The sequence below is a fragment of the Telmatherina bonti genome, assembly GCF_933228915.1.
Source record: "Telmatherina bonti genome assembly, chromosome: 9".
Taxonomy (NCBI): Eukaryota; Metazoa; Chordata; class Actinopteri; order Atheriniformes; family Telmatherinidae; genus Telmatherina; species Telmatherina bonti.
Genome location: NC_136627.1, coordinates 34541729 through 34554617, shown reverse-complemented (window position 1 = coordinate 34554617; position 12889 = coordinate 34541729). Strand labels below are relative to the sequence as shown.

The 12889-nt window shown below is 47.0% G+C and overlaps 1 protein-coding gene across 1 annotated transcript in view; it reads left to right on the top strand.

Moving 5' to 3' along the window:
* eml2 (EMAP like 2) overlaps window positions 1-7922 on the top strand; it is a 12945-nt gene extending 5023 nt beyond the window's left edge. Inside the window, exons 4-19 of the mRNA XM_079246744.1 lie at window positions 1-9; window positions 481-550; window positions 905-1015; window positions 1401-1496; window positions 1573-1707; window positions 1808-1907; window positions 1993-2147; window positions 2421-2546; window positions 2619-2750; window positions 4412-4479; window positions 4610-4698; window positions 4778-4875; window positions 4955-5042; window positions 5121-5216; window positions 6013-6143; window positions 6577-7922. The exon at window positions 1-9 is cut by the window's left edge and continues 141 nt beyond it. Coding sequence (XP_079102870.1) covers window positions 1-9; window positions 481-550; window positions 905-1015; window positions 1401-1496; window positions 1573-1707; window positions 1808-1907; window positions 1993-2147; window positions 2421-2546; window positions 2619-2750; window positions 4412-4479; window positions 4610-4698; window positions 4778-4875; window positions 4955-5042; window positions 5121-5216; window positions 6013-6143; window positions 6577-6702 — 1630 coding nt within the window. The 3' untranslated portion in view covers window positions 6703-7922. The remainder of the gene's footprint in view (window positions 10-480; window positions 551-904; window positions 1016-1400; window positions 1497-1572; window positions 1708-1807; window positions 1908-1992; window positions 2148-2420; window positions 2547-2618; window positions 2751-4411; window positions 4480-4609; window positions 4699-4777; window positions 4876-4954; window positions 5043-5120; window positions 5217-6012; window positions 6144-6576) is intronic.
* The last annotated feature ends 4967 nt before the right edge of the window (window positions 7923-12889 follow it).

Genomic DNA, 12889 nt, shown 5'->3' with positions numbered 1-12889 from the left:
TGTGAAATGGTAAGAAGGCAGAAGGCCGTCGTGTCCCGTTGATCCCAGGCTGACATAAACGATGAGCTTTTATTCAGTTTTTCCTCCTGAAATGATCCTGTACTCGTAAAGTCTGGCTTTCTGTGTCTCATTCAGTGTTTCTGAATGCCCTGAAACGTCACCGTCAAGCAGCGTTTACCATTAAAGATCAGTGTTTAAATGAACTGGTTCACGTCGTGAATGAGCTTTGTGGCTGGAGCCACTGGGATGTAAACAGTAAAGCCCCCAGGGCATGCTGGGAACGCAGCAAGGCTCTTCTCTCCCACGCCAGCAAATGAAACCCTCGTCTGTTTCTTTCTTTTTCAGATGTGAAATATTCTGCTCGATAGATCCTGTTTTTATTCAAATGATGCACAAAACGACATAATTTACACTTCCTGTAAGTTCTGAATTATGTAAAGAGTTGCTTCTGGTAATAATTCATGGGTTTTATCTTCTTAGCCTGAGCGTGCATCCTGACATGGTTACCATAGCAACGGGCCAAGTGGCTGGGAACTCTAAAGATGGAAAGGTAGAGTGAAAATTCACACTTTTCTCTTTCTGATGCAACAAACAATGGACAGAAAATTCAAATTCTATAATCTGAAGTCTTTTTTGTAAAGAATATGAAATAAAACAAACTAAAAAATAATGTACATAATGTACCAGTGATATGTCAGACTGGTTGTGGTGCTAAATGTATCCACCAGGGGGCAGAAGACGTTGTAGACAGCGTGGTTTGAGGCGAAGTTCTTCCCGCACAGTGGTGTCTCAGAAACCAGATGTTATCTGCATGGCATTAAAGGACTCATGCGCGTTTCAGCATGACTTTGTTTTCTTCTTGCAGCATTTCTGTGTTTTCATCTCCTGTCTCCGGTCTGTTTAGCTGCTGGCTCCCCACGTCCGTGTCTGGGACTCCGTGAGCCTCAACACGCTCCACGTGATCGGGATGGGGGTGTTTGACCGAGCAGTCACATGCGTGTCCTTCTCCAAGTCGGTGAGTGGAGGCGCAGCTGCACCACGGTGAAATGAGGTTCACACACCGTGTGATGGTCAGGATGAAATGCACCAAACACCGCCTGCATGCGTCTGCAGCTCTGTCTGGCATTTACGTTCAGCCTCTGCAGCCACTCCGACGAGAAGGTGCAGGACGAACGTGATCTTCTTCACGTGCAACCTGAGAGCTGCAGAACTACAAACGAGACTTCCAGCAGCTTCTACTTAACTGTGTCTCACATCTATGAACGCATGTGATCTCTGATGTAGACTGGGGCTCATCAGAGGAGGCGGGGGCTTGAACCTCCACGTTTCCAGCCTTGAGGATGTGAAAACTTCTGGAGTAGCTAAAAGCACAGTTTCAGGATGTTGCTGTTTTTCCTCAGAACGGCGGTTCCTTCCTCTGCGCTGTGGACGACGCCAACGACCACATCTTGTCTGTGTGGGACTGGCAGAAGGAGAAGCAGCTGGCTGATGTGAAGGTAACCCCGTCACCGCCGCCGCCGCTGGTCTCATTTCCTCCGTTAAACCTGAACCAATCCTCTCGTGTCTCCGCAGTGCTCCAACGACTCTGTGCTGGCCGCCGTCTTTCATCCCATGGACACAAACCTGATGGTCACCTGTGGAAAATCTCACATTAACTTCTGGACGCTGGAGGGCAACACTCTGACGAAGAGACAGGGGCTGTTTGAGGTAGACCCCCCCCCCCCCCCCTTCCCAGACCTGCTGTAGTCAGAAACACGCCACGGCGTCGTTCCGGCGGCTTCACCCCATCTTCTTTCATTCCCTCTAGAAACACGAGAAGCCGAAGTACGTGCTGTGTGTGGCGTTCGCGGAGAACGGAGACGCCATCACAGGCGACTCCGGTGGAAACATCTACGTCTGGGCCAAAGGTAGAACTGTGGACCTTTAATCTGGCAGGATGACCGGATGCTGCTGCACAAAATCACCTTTTAAAAGCTTTTTTCCCTCTGAAAGGTGGACATCGCATCAGCCAGGTGGTGGCGGGGGCCCACGAAGGAGGAATTTTCTCTCTTTGTGTCCTGAAGGATGGCACCATGGTGTCTGGAGGAGGGAAAGACCGTAAGGTGGTCCTGTGGGACCACAGCTACAGAAAGCAGGCGGAGATGGAGGTGAGACCGCCGCAGCTGGAGTGTTCACTGTGACACCAGCAGATGGCGCCGCTGGTCAACGGAAGGAGAACCGATGAACATTAATACAAATGAACTGTTGAATTTATAAACAGAGTGCTTTTTCTGCTGCTTTTAAGACTAAATCAGATAAATTGTTGTATAAAATCAGATGTATTGCACTAGTTTCAGTCACTGCTGTCTGTAAAATGTGTTATGAGGGGGAGGGGGAGGGGGAGGGGGCTTTATTTGAACCTCTGCCATGTTAACATCCAGGTGAGCGACTTGCTCGGTCCCGTCCGAGCTCTGGCTGAAGGTAAACCAGGTGAACTGTTTGTCGGAACCACTAGGAACGCCATCATTAGAGCCGTTTTTCCTGACACCTTAACCCCCATCGTACAGGTACACACACACACACACACACCGTTACTTACCCTCCACACGCAGTCGGGTCAGACGTGTGATGTGTTTCAGGGGCACACGGATGAGCTGTGGGGTCTGGACGTCCACCCCTCCATGGAGCAGTTTGTTACCTGTTCACAGGACCGACAGGTTCACCTGTGGGACACCGGCACCCACCAGCCCGTCTGGACCAAGACCATCGAGGTGAGGAGGAGGAGGAGGAAGCAGACATGACGCCAGGAATCAGAGAAGTCCTGGACTCAGACCTGAACCTCGGCTCGGCCGTGAAGCCGTCCTTCTGTCACTTAACCTTCCTGTTATCTTCTGTTCAATCCAGCTTTATTTATACCGCCCTGCTTCACCACGGCGTCGTCTCAGGACACTTTGCAGACACGACAACTCCAACCCGTTCACATTTACTGCTCACGTTCTGTTCGGCTGCTTTTACAGCATCAGGAACCGTTTTTATGTTGCTTCCTTCACATTAACATAGATTTTACTCTTATTTCTGTAGTTCATGCTCTGATAAACCTAATTTACCTGCAGGTTTTTCTAAACTTTGAGTTAAAATAAGAAAAAAAGAAGCAGAAATCTTTTATAATTTTCATTGCAGTTCTGATGAGATGCTGACAGAATCAGCCCAGGAGAAGCACAGATGTTCATGTCTTTATAAAACATACAGAACTCCAAGCAAAGCGCCGTCCACGTGGTTTTAGATGGTTATGTGGAGGAAAACCAACAGGACAGATTGTCTGGAGGGTTAAAAGACTGCTGACTCAGCAGGATTTCTGCAGTCATCTTTAGCGGACTGGACTGCCGTGACCTCAGGTCTCCAGACGGCTGCTGGTCCAGAACGCTGCGTCTCCAGTCCTCGCTGAGACCACGCGCCCAGCCAGCACGTCCATGTCGGCTCCACGAGGCTTAAACTCGGCTAATTTTGCAGGTTTCACGTGATTTCCGTTGCATGTGAAGCCCATGTGGGCTGGCTGTGTGAGCCCTATAAGGGATGCAGGAGGGTTTGGGCATAAACTGGGCTCCAGTTTAAACCCAGTCAGAGCCAACTCGTACGGCAAACCCACTTGGGACCCTTATTGCAGCCCAGTTGGAACCCTAATGGGCCCCACATGGACTTGCTGGGTGGGTCCTCAGATCTTTGCACTGCTTTCCAAACCCTGCTGTTGGTTTACGAAGCGCTAAATGGTAGGGATGCACCGATACTGATACCGGTATCAGTATCGGCTCAGCACCAAGCGTGTGTACTCGTACTTGATATTAATGAAAGTGTACCGATACCACACTAGTGAAGCCAGTGCAGATGTGTGTGATGACATGCTTTGGACATGTTTTAAAAGAAATAAATGCCCTGAATGTTAAAATGTGACATTTTTTGTTCCACTAAAAGTGAGATCTTTGTTTCCAAACCACACATTTCTAGTTGTATTTAGGTAAAATGTGCCGAATCAGAATAAAACATGTTGAAATTGTTAGATCTGTAATGTTGTTATAAATAATTATTATAAATAATAACCATAGTCACAATAATGTTCACATAAACAGGTCTGGTATCGGCAGATATTCCAGTTTCAGATATCGGTATTGGATCAGAACTCCCATGAAGTGGATCGGTGCATCCCCACTAAGTGGTTTAGGATCAGGATCTTCTGGTTTGTTATGAACCAAGCAGATCCTTCGGGTTAAATCCACCTCCTGGCGGCGTTCAGTTTTTACGCTCCTCACTTTTAAATTTCCTTTTTTAAATTGAAAGCTGCTTCTGCTTCCTGCTGTGAGGCTTCTAGGTTGGATGTCGGTAGTTGTCCCTGAAACAGGAGGTAACATGAACCTGCTTTGCCGTCCTTCTGCACCAGGATCCGGGGAGGTCTGCAGGTTTCCATCCCAGTGGGAACGTTGTGGCTGTGGGCACCATGACTGGAAGGTCAGACTCTCACCACAAACTAAAACTCATGCAGGAGGCTTGGCCATGTTTCCAACATGATGGCGAGATCCTGAGTCTGCGATGCTGGAACTGTCCTAGCCGGACCTGAAGTCTGCTCTGTGTGTTTCAGGTGGCTGGTGCTGGACACCGACACCCGGGACCTTGTTTCGGTGCACACAGACGGCAGCGAGATCATCTCCAACGTTAAGTACTCTCCAGGTAAACGCTTCCCGATCAGATCCTTAAAATGCAGCTGTCGCTGTGCTTCGGCTGCTGACTGAGCTCCTTCTGCCTGCAGACGGTAACTTCCTGGCTGTGGCGTCGCACGACAACTTTGTTTACATCTACGCTGTGAGCGACAACGGCCGGAAGTACAGCCGCGTGGGGAAATGCACCGTGAGTGTGATGGATGCAGTAAAATAGCTTGTTTAGCTGGAAAACGGAGCTAGAAAAGGGGCTTGTTGTGTTTCTGCAGGGTCACTCCAGCTTTGTTACCCACCTGGACTGGTCCACAGACAGCCAGTACCTCGTCACCAACTCTGGAGACTATGAGATCCTCTTCTGTAGGTCCTTCCTCTTATAGTACAGTGTGATCCGTTCTACTCGAGCTGATTCAACGAAGCATGTTTTGTTGTTTTCAGGGGAAGCATCGAGCGGTAAACATGTGACCAGCATGGACGCAGTGCGCAACCTGGACTGGGCCACGTCCACCTGCACGCTGAGCTTGAACACCTTCGGTAGGTCATCACCTGAAGCCAGAACAAGCAGCCGGCGACACATCGATGGAAACGGGGAAGGTTTAGTCAGAAAAGTCGCCGTTTAAACTGCAAAGCTGTTTATTTCATGACCTCTCCTGCATGAAAAGGTGCAGAATCAGGAAAAGGCATCGTTCAGGGCACTAATGACATGCTGAGATGGGGTGTTGGGTCTTATGTGAGCTGGTTTACAGCACCTTTCCATTCCTGTGTTTGGATAAATAAGCAGCTGGTGGCTGAACATTGTATCAGCGGTATGAACCGTAGACCTGGGAGGATGCAGGTTTCATGTCATGGCGCCTTGCCGATGCCGTCAGGTGAATCTGCAGCATGATCAGCGAGATGATGAGGCACCTAGCTTGTTTTTAACTGTTTCCCATACAAAGGTCCTAACTCTGTTAGCAGGAAGGCAGCGATCAACACATTTTAACTCCTCGTGTCATCCGAGCTGCTTTTACACGCTGCTGACCGTGTTGTGTCTCACACGTTACCTGAAACATCTGGACTTCACGGCTGCTGATGGTTTATCAGCTCATCTACGTGTAATGCTGAATGTGTGGACAACTGATAAATAAAATGTTCTGAATCTGGACTTTAAGCATCAATCAGCTGCTGAAACCATCACATAGCAGAAAAAAGCTTGTTTTCTTCTTCATCTTCCACCCAAAACTCTTCAGACCGTTTTCACTCCCTCCAAAGTGGATTTTCTGCTCCCACAGACTGAATCGGAGCATTAACCTTCCCTCCTGCTGTCCTCCTCTCTCTGTTTGTCTCCCAGGAATTTGGCCAGATGGAGCCGACGGCACCGACATCAACGCCGCCTGCAGGTCACATGACGGATCCCTGCTGGCCTCTGCCGATGACTTTGGCAAAGTGCACTTGTTCTCCTTCCCCTGCTCTCAACCAAGGGTCAGTCCCGGTCCGGATCAGCCCGCATGATCCTTTCTTTCCACATGCCTTCTGCGTGAAAGCCGCCAGATTGTTCACTGTCAGCTCACATTAGGTGAAGTGTTGATGAACTTGTGTAAACGAATCCTTTCAGACTTCTAATGTGCACAACTTCTGCGGTGTTTGCTTCATGCTCCAGGGACAGGATTAGCCCGCTACATGTTGTTTTCCAAGTTTTTATCCAAATACGTTTAAAGTGAAGCTGTGAGAATTAGATGAGCTCCGCCGGCGCAGACGCTCAGAAGTCTAACAAGACGCTGGCGTTTGACACACCAAAGCATCAAGTTGGCTCCTGCTGTGAGCCATGCAGACTGAGTCGAGCGTAAAAAGGACTTTTTTCATTTAAATGATGTTTTTCTGACCTTTTATTCATCTGCTTCCACCTTATTTTCAGGCTCCCAGTCACGAGTACAGCGGCCACAGCAGTCATGTGACCAACGTTGCCTTCCTGCACGGTGACAGTCACCTCATTTCCACTGGTGGGAAAGACACCAGCATCCTCCAGTGGGTAGTTGCCTAGGCAACGCCATACATCCACACATCCCTGGTCCCGAGCGGCAGGGACCAGCTTCACATCTGGCCCTGTCGCTTCCTCGCCATCCTGCCCCCCTGCCACCAGGTGGCAGCACCCCTCCGTGCCTACTGGAAGCGTAAACCACAACAGCACACACACGTTGGCCGACCCGCAGACGTCACACTGGATAAAGCAACTATTACTGTAATAAATATTTAAAGAAGCTGTTTGTGATGGATCGTAGAGCAGATGAGTTGCTGCGCTGCAGGAAGCTGCAGCTGCAGGCGGCAGTAGAGCTCTGATTTTAGCATTAGTACTAACTGTGCCTCAACTTTATTCATTTCAGCCCCTTTAACGGGAATCCCATCTGTTTTTAACAGGCAACTTTTAGCTCCTCAATGACAAACATGTGCTTGGTGCACCAGTATTCTGCTGCAACTGGTTTCCATTCACTCAACAAACTCATCTTTGTGTCACAATGAATGAAAAGAAATCAGCAAGTTGCTGAAAAATGCAGAAAAAGCCTGAATATTGTCAGAAAGTCAACTTGTGTTGCAGAAAAAGCTGTTAATGTGCTCCTTGCTGGACGGTGTAGCAGATTCCTGCAGCCGTGCGCTCGTCTCTCCTCCAGCCAGACATCAGTCAAACCTTCTAACTTGAAATAAACATGTGCAGGGACCTAGTTCAGCTGAATGTAACCTCATCAGAGTGAAATTCCAAAGCTGGAGAGCCCGCTGCACGTTTGGAGGCATCCACTGCACGTCTCTAAGCAAAGCAAGGTGGTTTAACAACCAAAAAATAGACTGAATTCCCCTTTAACAGACTAAATGGAACCATTTTCCTGTTTTCTTCCACTTTCCAGTCCTTCAGCCTCGTACCTGAACCCTCAACGTGCAGATTGTAAGTGTTGTTTTTGGACATCATGAACGGTACAAAGTATCTGTTTCGTTTTACTTTCGTGCTCCAGGCTGCTGTGTTTGATTGTACTACTACTGTAACCGAGCGGAGGAGGCACTAGGTGGCGCCGCAGTGCAAAAGAATGAGCATGACAGAGTGTGACCTCCTGCTGTAGATGCTGTTAATGTCAAAGATCTTCACAGTAAATATATATTATGCAGTATATCCGAGTGGCTGTGGTATTTTAATATTTAACTGTAACAATTATGGATGTTATTATTGCTATAAATATGAATAATGTGGCTCCAACAGCAGCAGACGGAGAAGGAATGTAGGCTGCTGGGCTTTGGAAGTGAGCTTGAGCTGTGCTTTGCCGCCTTCTGTTTTGTTAATAAAGTTTTTTACCCAACTATTTTTTAGTTGTTTTGTTTTTTCTTTTCATCCATACATTGTTTTTGTCGAATATTTCTCCCTTTCCGACAACCGGAAAGGTTAAAAATGGCTCTTTCTTCTCGTTACAATTATAATTGAATAAAATAAAAAGTAGTTTTGACATTTTGATGGGAAATAAAATGGAAGTTTTATTTAGTTGAACAACAAATCGCCTCTTTTAAGCAGGTCAGAGCTGAAACATGATGGTGATGACTTCTTCCACTAACTTCTGGTTTTATGTATCATAAATTTGTCTCCAAATCCTTCGTATGACGACACAAGCATGGGACCTTCCAGTTTGTGCATGAGGTGAACCTGCGCTGCATACTGGGACACGTGGGCTTCTGCTAAAACCAGTACAACCTGCTGGTTGGACCTAATTCTGTTCTGGTTAAAAGAGCAAAACCAGAGAAGGAAAAGTCGACACAAGACAGACTCTACCCAGGAGTCATTTGATCGTGTTTCTGAATGAAGCATTTGCGCTAAAATCTGATCCAAATTTACCATTTTTCCATAAAAATCATTAAATCAGTTAAAGGCATTACGATACTTTTAAAGCCTTTTAGTGTGTTTTACATCATGCAGTGATATGCAGCAGGGTTCGATGAGAATCCCATGCCGTGCCAAAGCCCGTTAAAAGCACATTTCTTTTGTTTGCAACAGCAGATGCTGCTGCAGGCCTTGCTGTAGTCCTCGTTGCAGGACTCGCTAACGCAGCTGTTTGTTAAAATGCTTAAAGTGATTCTTTAGCTTAACCAAAGGGAGTGGGACTGTAGGAGGCGTGGGGGATTTCGGGTGATATAAAAAGGAAACTGTAGCGCTTGAATGGTGCGACAGGTATATTTATTTTCAAAAATGGAAAATAACTAAATATATTGGAATTAAAAATAACTTTATGTCTGTTCAGCAGGAATATTTTCTGTTTCTTTGTTTATGATGCATTTTTCCAGAAAATACTCGAACTAGAGTTTAAATTATTAATGTCTGTCTACGGCTCATAGACCTCTATGATGATGACAAACATGGGCATAAATGTTCCCTTGCCAGGACGCAGGTTGCCGGCCCCCCCCCCTCTGGAGCCAGGCCTGGAGGTGGGGTACGAGACCGAGCATCTGGTGGCCGGGCCTTTGCCCGTGTGGCCCCGGTCGGGCTCAGCCCAAAAGGGTTACATGGGCCCCACCTCCCGTGGGCTCACCATCTGCGGGAGAAGCCGTAGGGGTCGGGTGCAGGTGTGGGCGTTCTCATCAGCCCCCAGCTTGGTGCCTGCACGTTGGGGTTTACCCCAGTGGATGAAAGGGTAGTTTCCCTCCGCCTCCGGGTGGGGGGACGGGTCCTGACTGTTGTCTGTGCTTATGCACCAAACAGCAGTTCAGAATACCCACCCTTTCTGGAGTCCTTGGAGGGAGTGCTGGAGGGTGCTCCTTCTGGGGACTCCATTGTTCTGCTGGGGGACTTCAATGCTCACGTGGGCAATGACAGTGAGACCTGGAGGGGAGTGATTGGGAGGCATGGTCCCCCTCCTCTGAACCCAAATGGTGTTTTGTTATTGGACTTCTGTGCTCATCATGGATTGTCCTTAACGAACACCATGTTCCAACATAAGAGTGTCCATATGTACACCTGGCATCAGGATTCCCTGGGCTGCAGTTCGATGATCGACTTTGTAGTCGTATCGTCGGACCTGCGGCCACATGCCTTGGACACTCGGGTGAAGAGGGGGGCGGAGCTGTCAACTGATCACCACCTGATGGTGAGTTGGCTCAGGCCGAGGTGTTGAGGGGATCCGACTTGATGGCCTCAGGATTGGGTCTCTGCTTTTTGCAGATGACGTGGTCCTGTTGGCTTCATCTGGTCGTGATCTCCAGCTCTCACTTGAGCGATTTGCGGCCGAGTGTGAAGCAGCTGGGATGAGAATCAGCACCTCCAAATCTGAGACCATGGTCCTCAGCCGGAATAGGGTGGATTGCCCTCTCCGGGTCGGGAGTCAGGTCCTGCCTCAAGTGGAGGAGTTTAAATATCTTACAGTCTTGTTCACGAGTGAGGGTAAGATGGAGCGTGAGAATGACAGACGGATCGGTGCGGCGTCTGCAGTAATGCGGACTCTGCGCCGGTCTGTCGTGGTGAAGAAGGAGCTGAGCCAGAAGGCGAAGCTCTCGATTTACCAGTCGATCTACGTTCCTACCCTCACCTATGGTCATGAGCTGTGGGTCGTGACCGAAAGAACCAGATCTCGTATACAGGCGGCTGAAATGGGTTTCCTCCGCAGGGTGGCCGGGCTCTCCCTTAGAGATAGGGTGAGGAGCTTGGTCATCCAGGAGGAGATCAGAGTAGAGCCGCTGCTCCTCCGCATCGAGAGGAACCAGTTGAGGTGGCTCGGGCATCTGGTCAGGATGCCTCCTGGACCTCCCTGGTGAGGTGTTCCAGGCACGTCCCTCTGGGAGGAGACCCCGGGGAAGACCCAGGACACGCTGGAGGGATTATATCTCTCGGCTGGCCTGGGAACGCCTCGGGACCCCCCCGCAGAGTTGGCAGATGTGGCTGGGGAGAGGGAAGTCTGGACTTCCCTGCTTGGGCTGCTGCCCCCGCGACCCGACCCCGGATAAGTGGCAGAAGATGGATGGAATGTCCGTCTATCATTTGTCCACTAAAATCTATATAAATAAAACAATACAATTATTTGAAATTATTTCATTACAAAGCATATAATTAATTAGATTACTTTTCAATTGAGTCCCAGCCTTATTTATTATACTTATGTGTTCTTGTTTTATTGATGAGTAAATGTTTTATATGGACAAATTTTCCAGTTTGGGATCAATAATGTGTCTGTCTGCGTGATTCATCATCTCATTTGAACGACAGGTAAACAAGCTCTACATTACAGCTTTCACACTTTGCATGTACCACCTGGAGTCAAACATTATTCAAGAACGAACAACAATGAGTCAAATTCAATGTGTAAAAAATACATAAATAAGTAATTAAAATGATCCATCCCAAGTAGCGTAGTGACGTTTATTATACAAGCCAGAGATGGAAGAATGATATTCTTGGAAAATTACAATCACACTTTTAAACATGGCTGAACGTGTAAATAGTTGTTTATAAACCTTCCTGATAAACATACAAAGACTGCAGCTGAATGGACTGAGGGTTCGATCTGTTATCTAAGAGAGGATGAGACGGGAACGAAGGAGGAAGATTCCAGTGTTTATGTAAAGAACAGCTGGAAGTGAACAGGATCAGATCACTCTGGACGACTTCTTACGTTCCCAGGGTCCGATGATCCCCTAATTAATAACACTCAAACAGATCAAAATACAGAAATTATTTAGCATGAAGAACCTTTGCAGAGTTGGACGAATACCCATGAAACTATTTTTGTTTTATTTACATCATATGTTCTGTAGACAGAGGCTTCCCGTGTCTCCCTGTGAGCTGAGTAAAGGAAACATCTTTAGACATGCGGCTATATTGAGACGTAAACAAAATAGTTTGTTGTTTCTGTAGCTTTTATGAGCTCTGCAGGACTGACTGACAACATGAGGCTGTAGAACTTCCCATACCGTGAAAGGAATAGTGAAACATACAATACCCCCAACGTTAACATAATAAACAGCTATCTTTCGGACAGGGGTGACTTGAGGGACATGGAAGACGAGGCAGGACTCAGTGTTCTCAGAAAAGAAACTCGACAAAATGAACAATAAAGATGGCATTAAATGCTTTGGCATTTAGAGCAGGGGTGCCCAAGTCCGGTCCTTCAGACCTACTATCCTGCAGTTTTTCAATCAGACTGTGTGAGGGTGTCACGTTTGAGTATAAAAGAAGCAGAAACTTTCTGATTCTAAACACAGCTCCAGTGCCGAGCTAAAAGATTAGATTTGTTTTTTGCTTGTTTTTGCCTTCTTGATTTAATTTTAATTTTATACCATTATTTCATACCAAATCTGCCTTCCGGATCATTATATCTGCGTCCATGTGCATAAAAAATGATGAACAGCAAACATCTGGCTTTTAATGGGAGGGAACCATTAGAACCAATTCTCCCAACCTAAAAGATATTTATGCAAAGCGTTGCAGGCTGATGGCTGAAGGTATCCTTAAACAGTCCATTACAATGAGTGGATGAAGAAGAGTTTCTTTCCACAAACCAATGCGTGAATTGACAGAAAAAGTTGTCCACTCTCTCACACCCACCCTTAGTTTTGAATATTTCACATCAATGTTCTGTTCTCAAACATTTAAATCATCTTCAGACCTTATTTCTTCATTGGTTTCAGATACAAAAACATATTTAACTGTACGTTGTACTGTGTTTAGTTGCGCATGTGACAAATAAAGCTGTCTTATAGCTTAGCTTCGCTTTGCTTAGTTCATCTTAGCTTGGCTTACCAGGTTCTGCAAGTTCTGTTTGACCCAAGCGACAACTCCCGGCAGTTAAAAGTGAAGCATAAGCAGAAGTACATAAAACTGCAGTTCCCCCTTCATCCTCTAGGTGCTGTAAACCAGAGCAAATCCCCATAAACTCCCATATTAAAAAAAAAAAAAAAAACATGTTTACAACCTGATACAAAAATCCATTTTAGGTTTAATAGGTCAGGTTTACCTTCATGACAACTGTGGGGAGTGTGAATTTTTTCTAACTCCTCCTTTAAGGACTTTTCCTTTTGATTGACAGGTACTCAACATCCCGCTTTAAGAATGAGGAACGTAGTTTTTAGCTGGTTAACAGTGTGACTTCGCTTTAGCCCACTTACATCCGTTAGCTGGTTTGCTCCTGTTAGCTCAGTTAGCTCTTAGCTACAGGCAGCTTGGAGTTTGCTCGATGTCAATCATCCACCCACATGCTCACAGTCCCCCT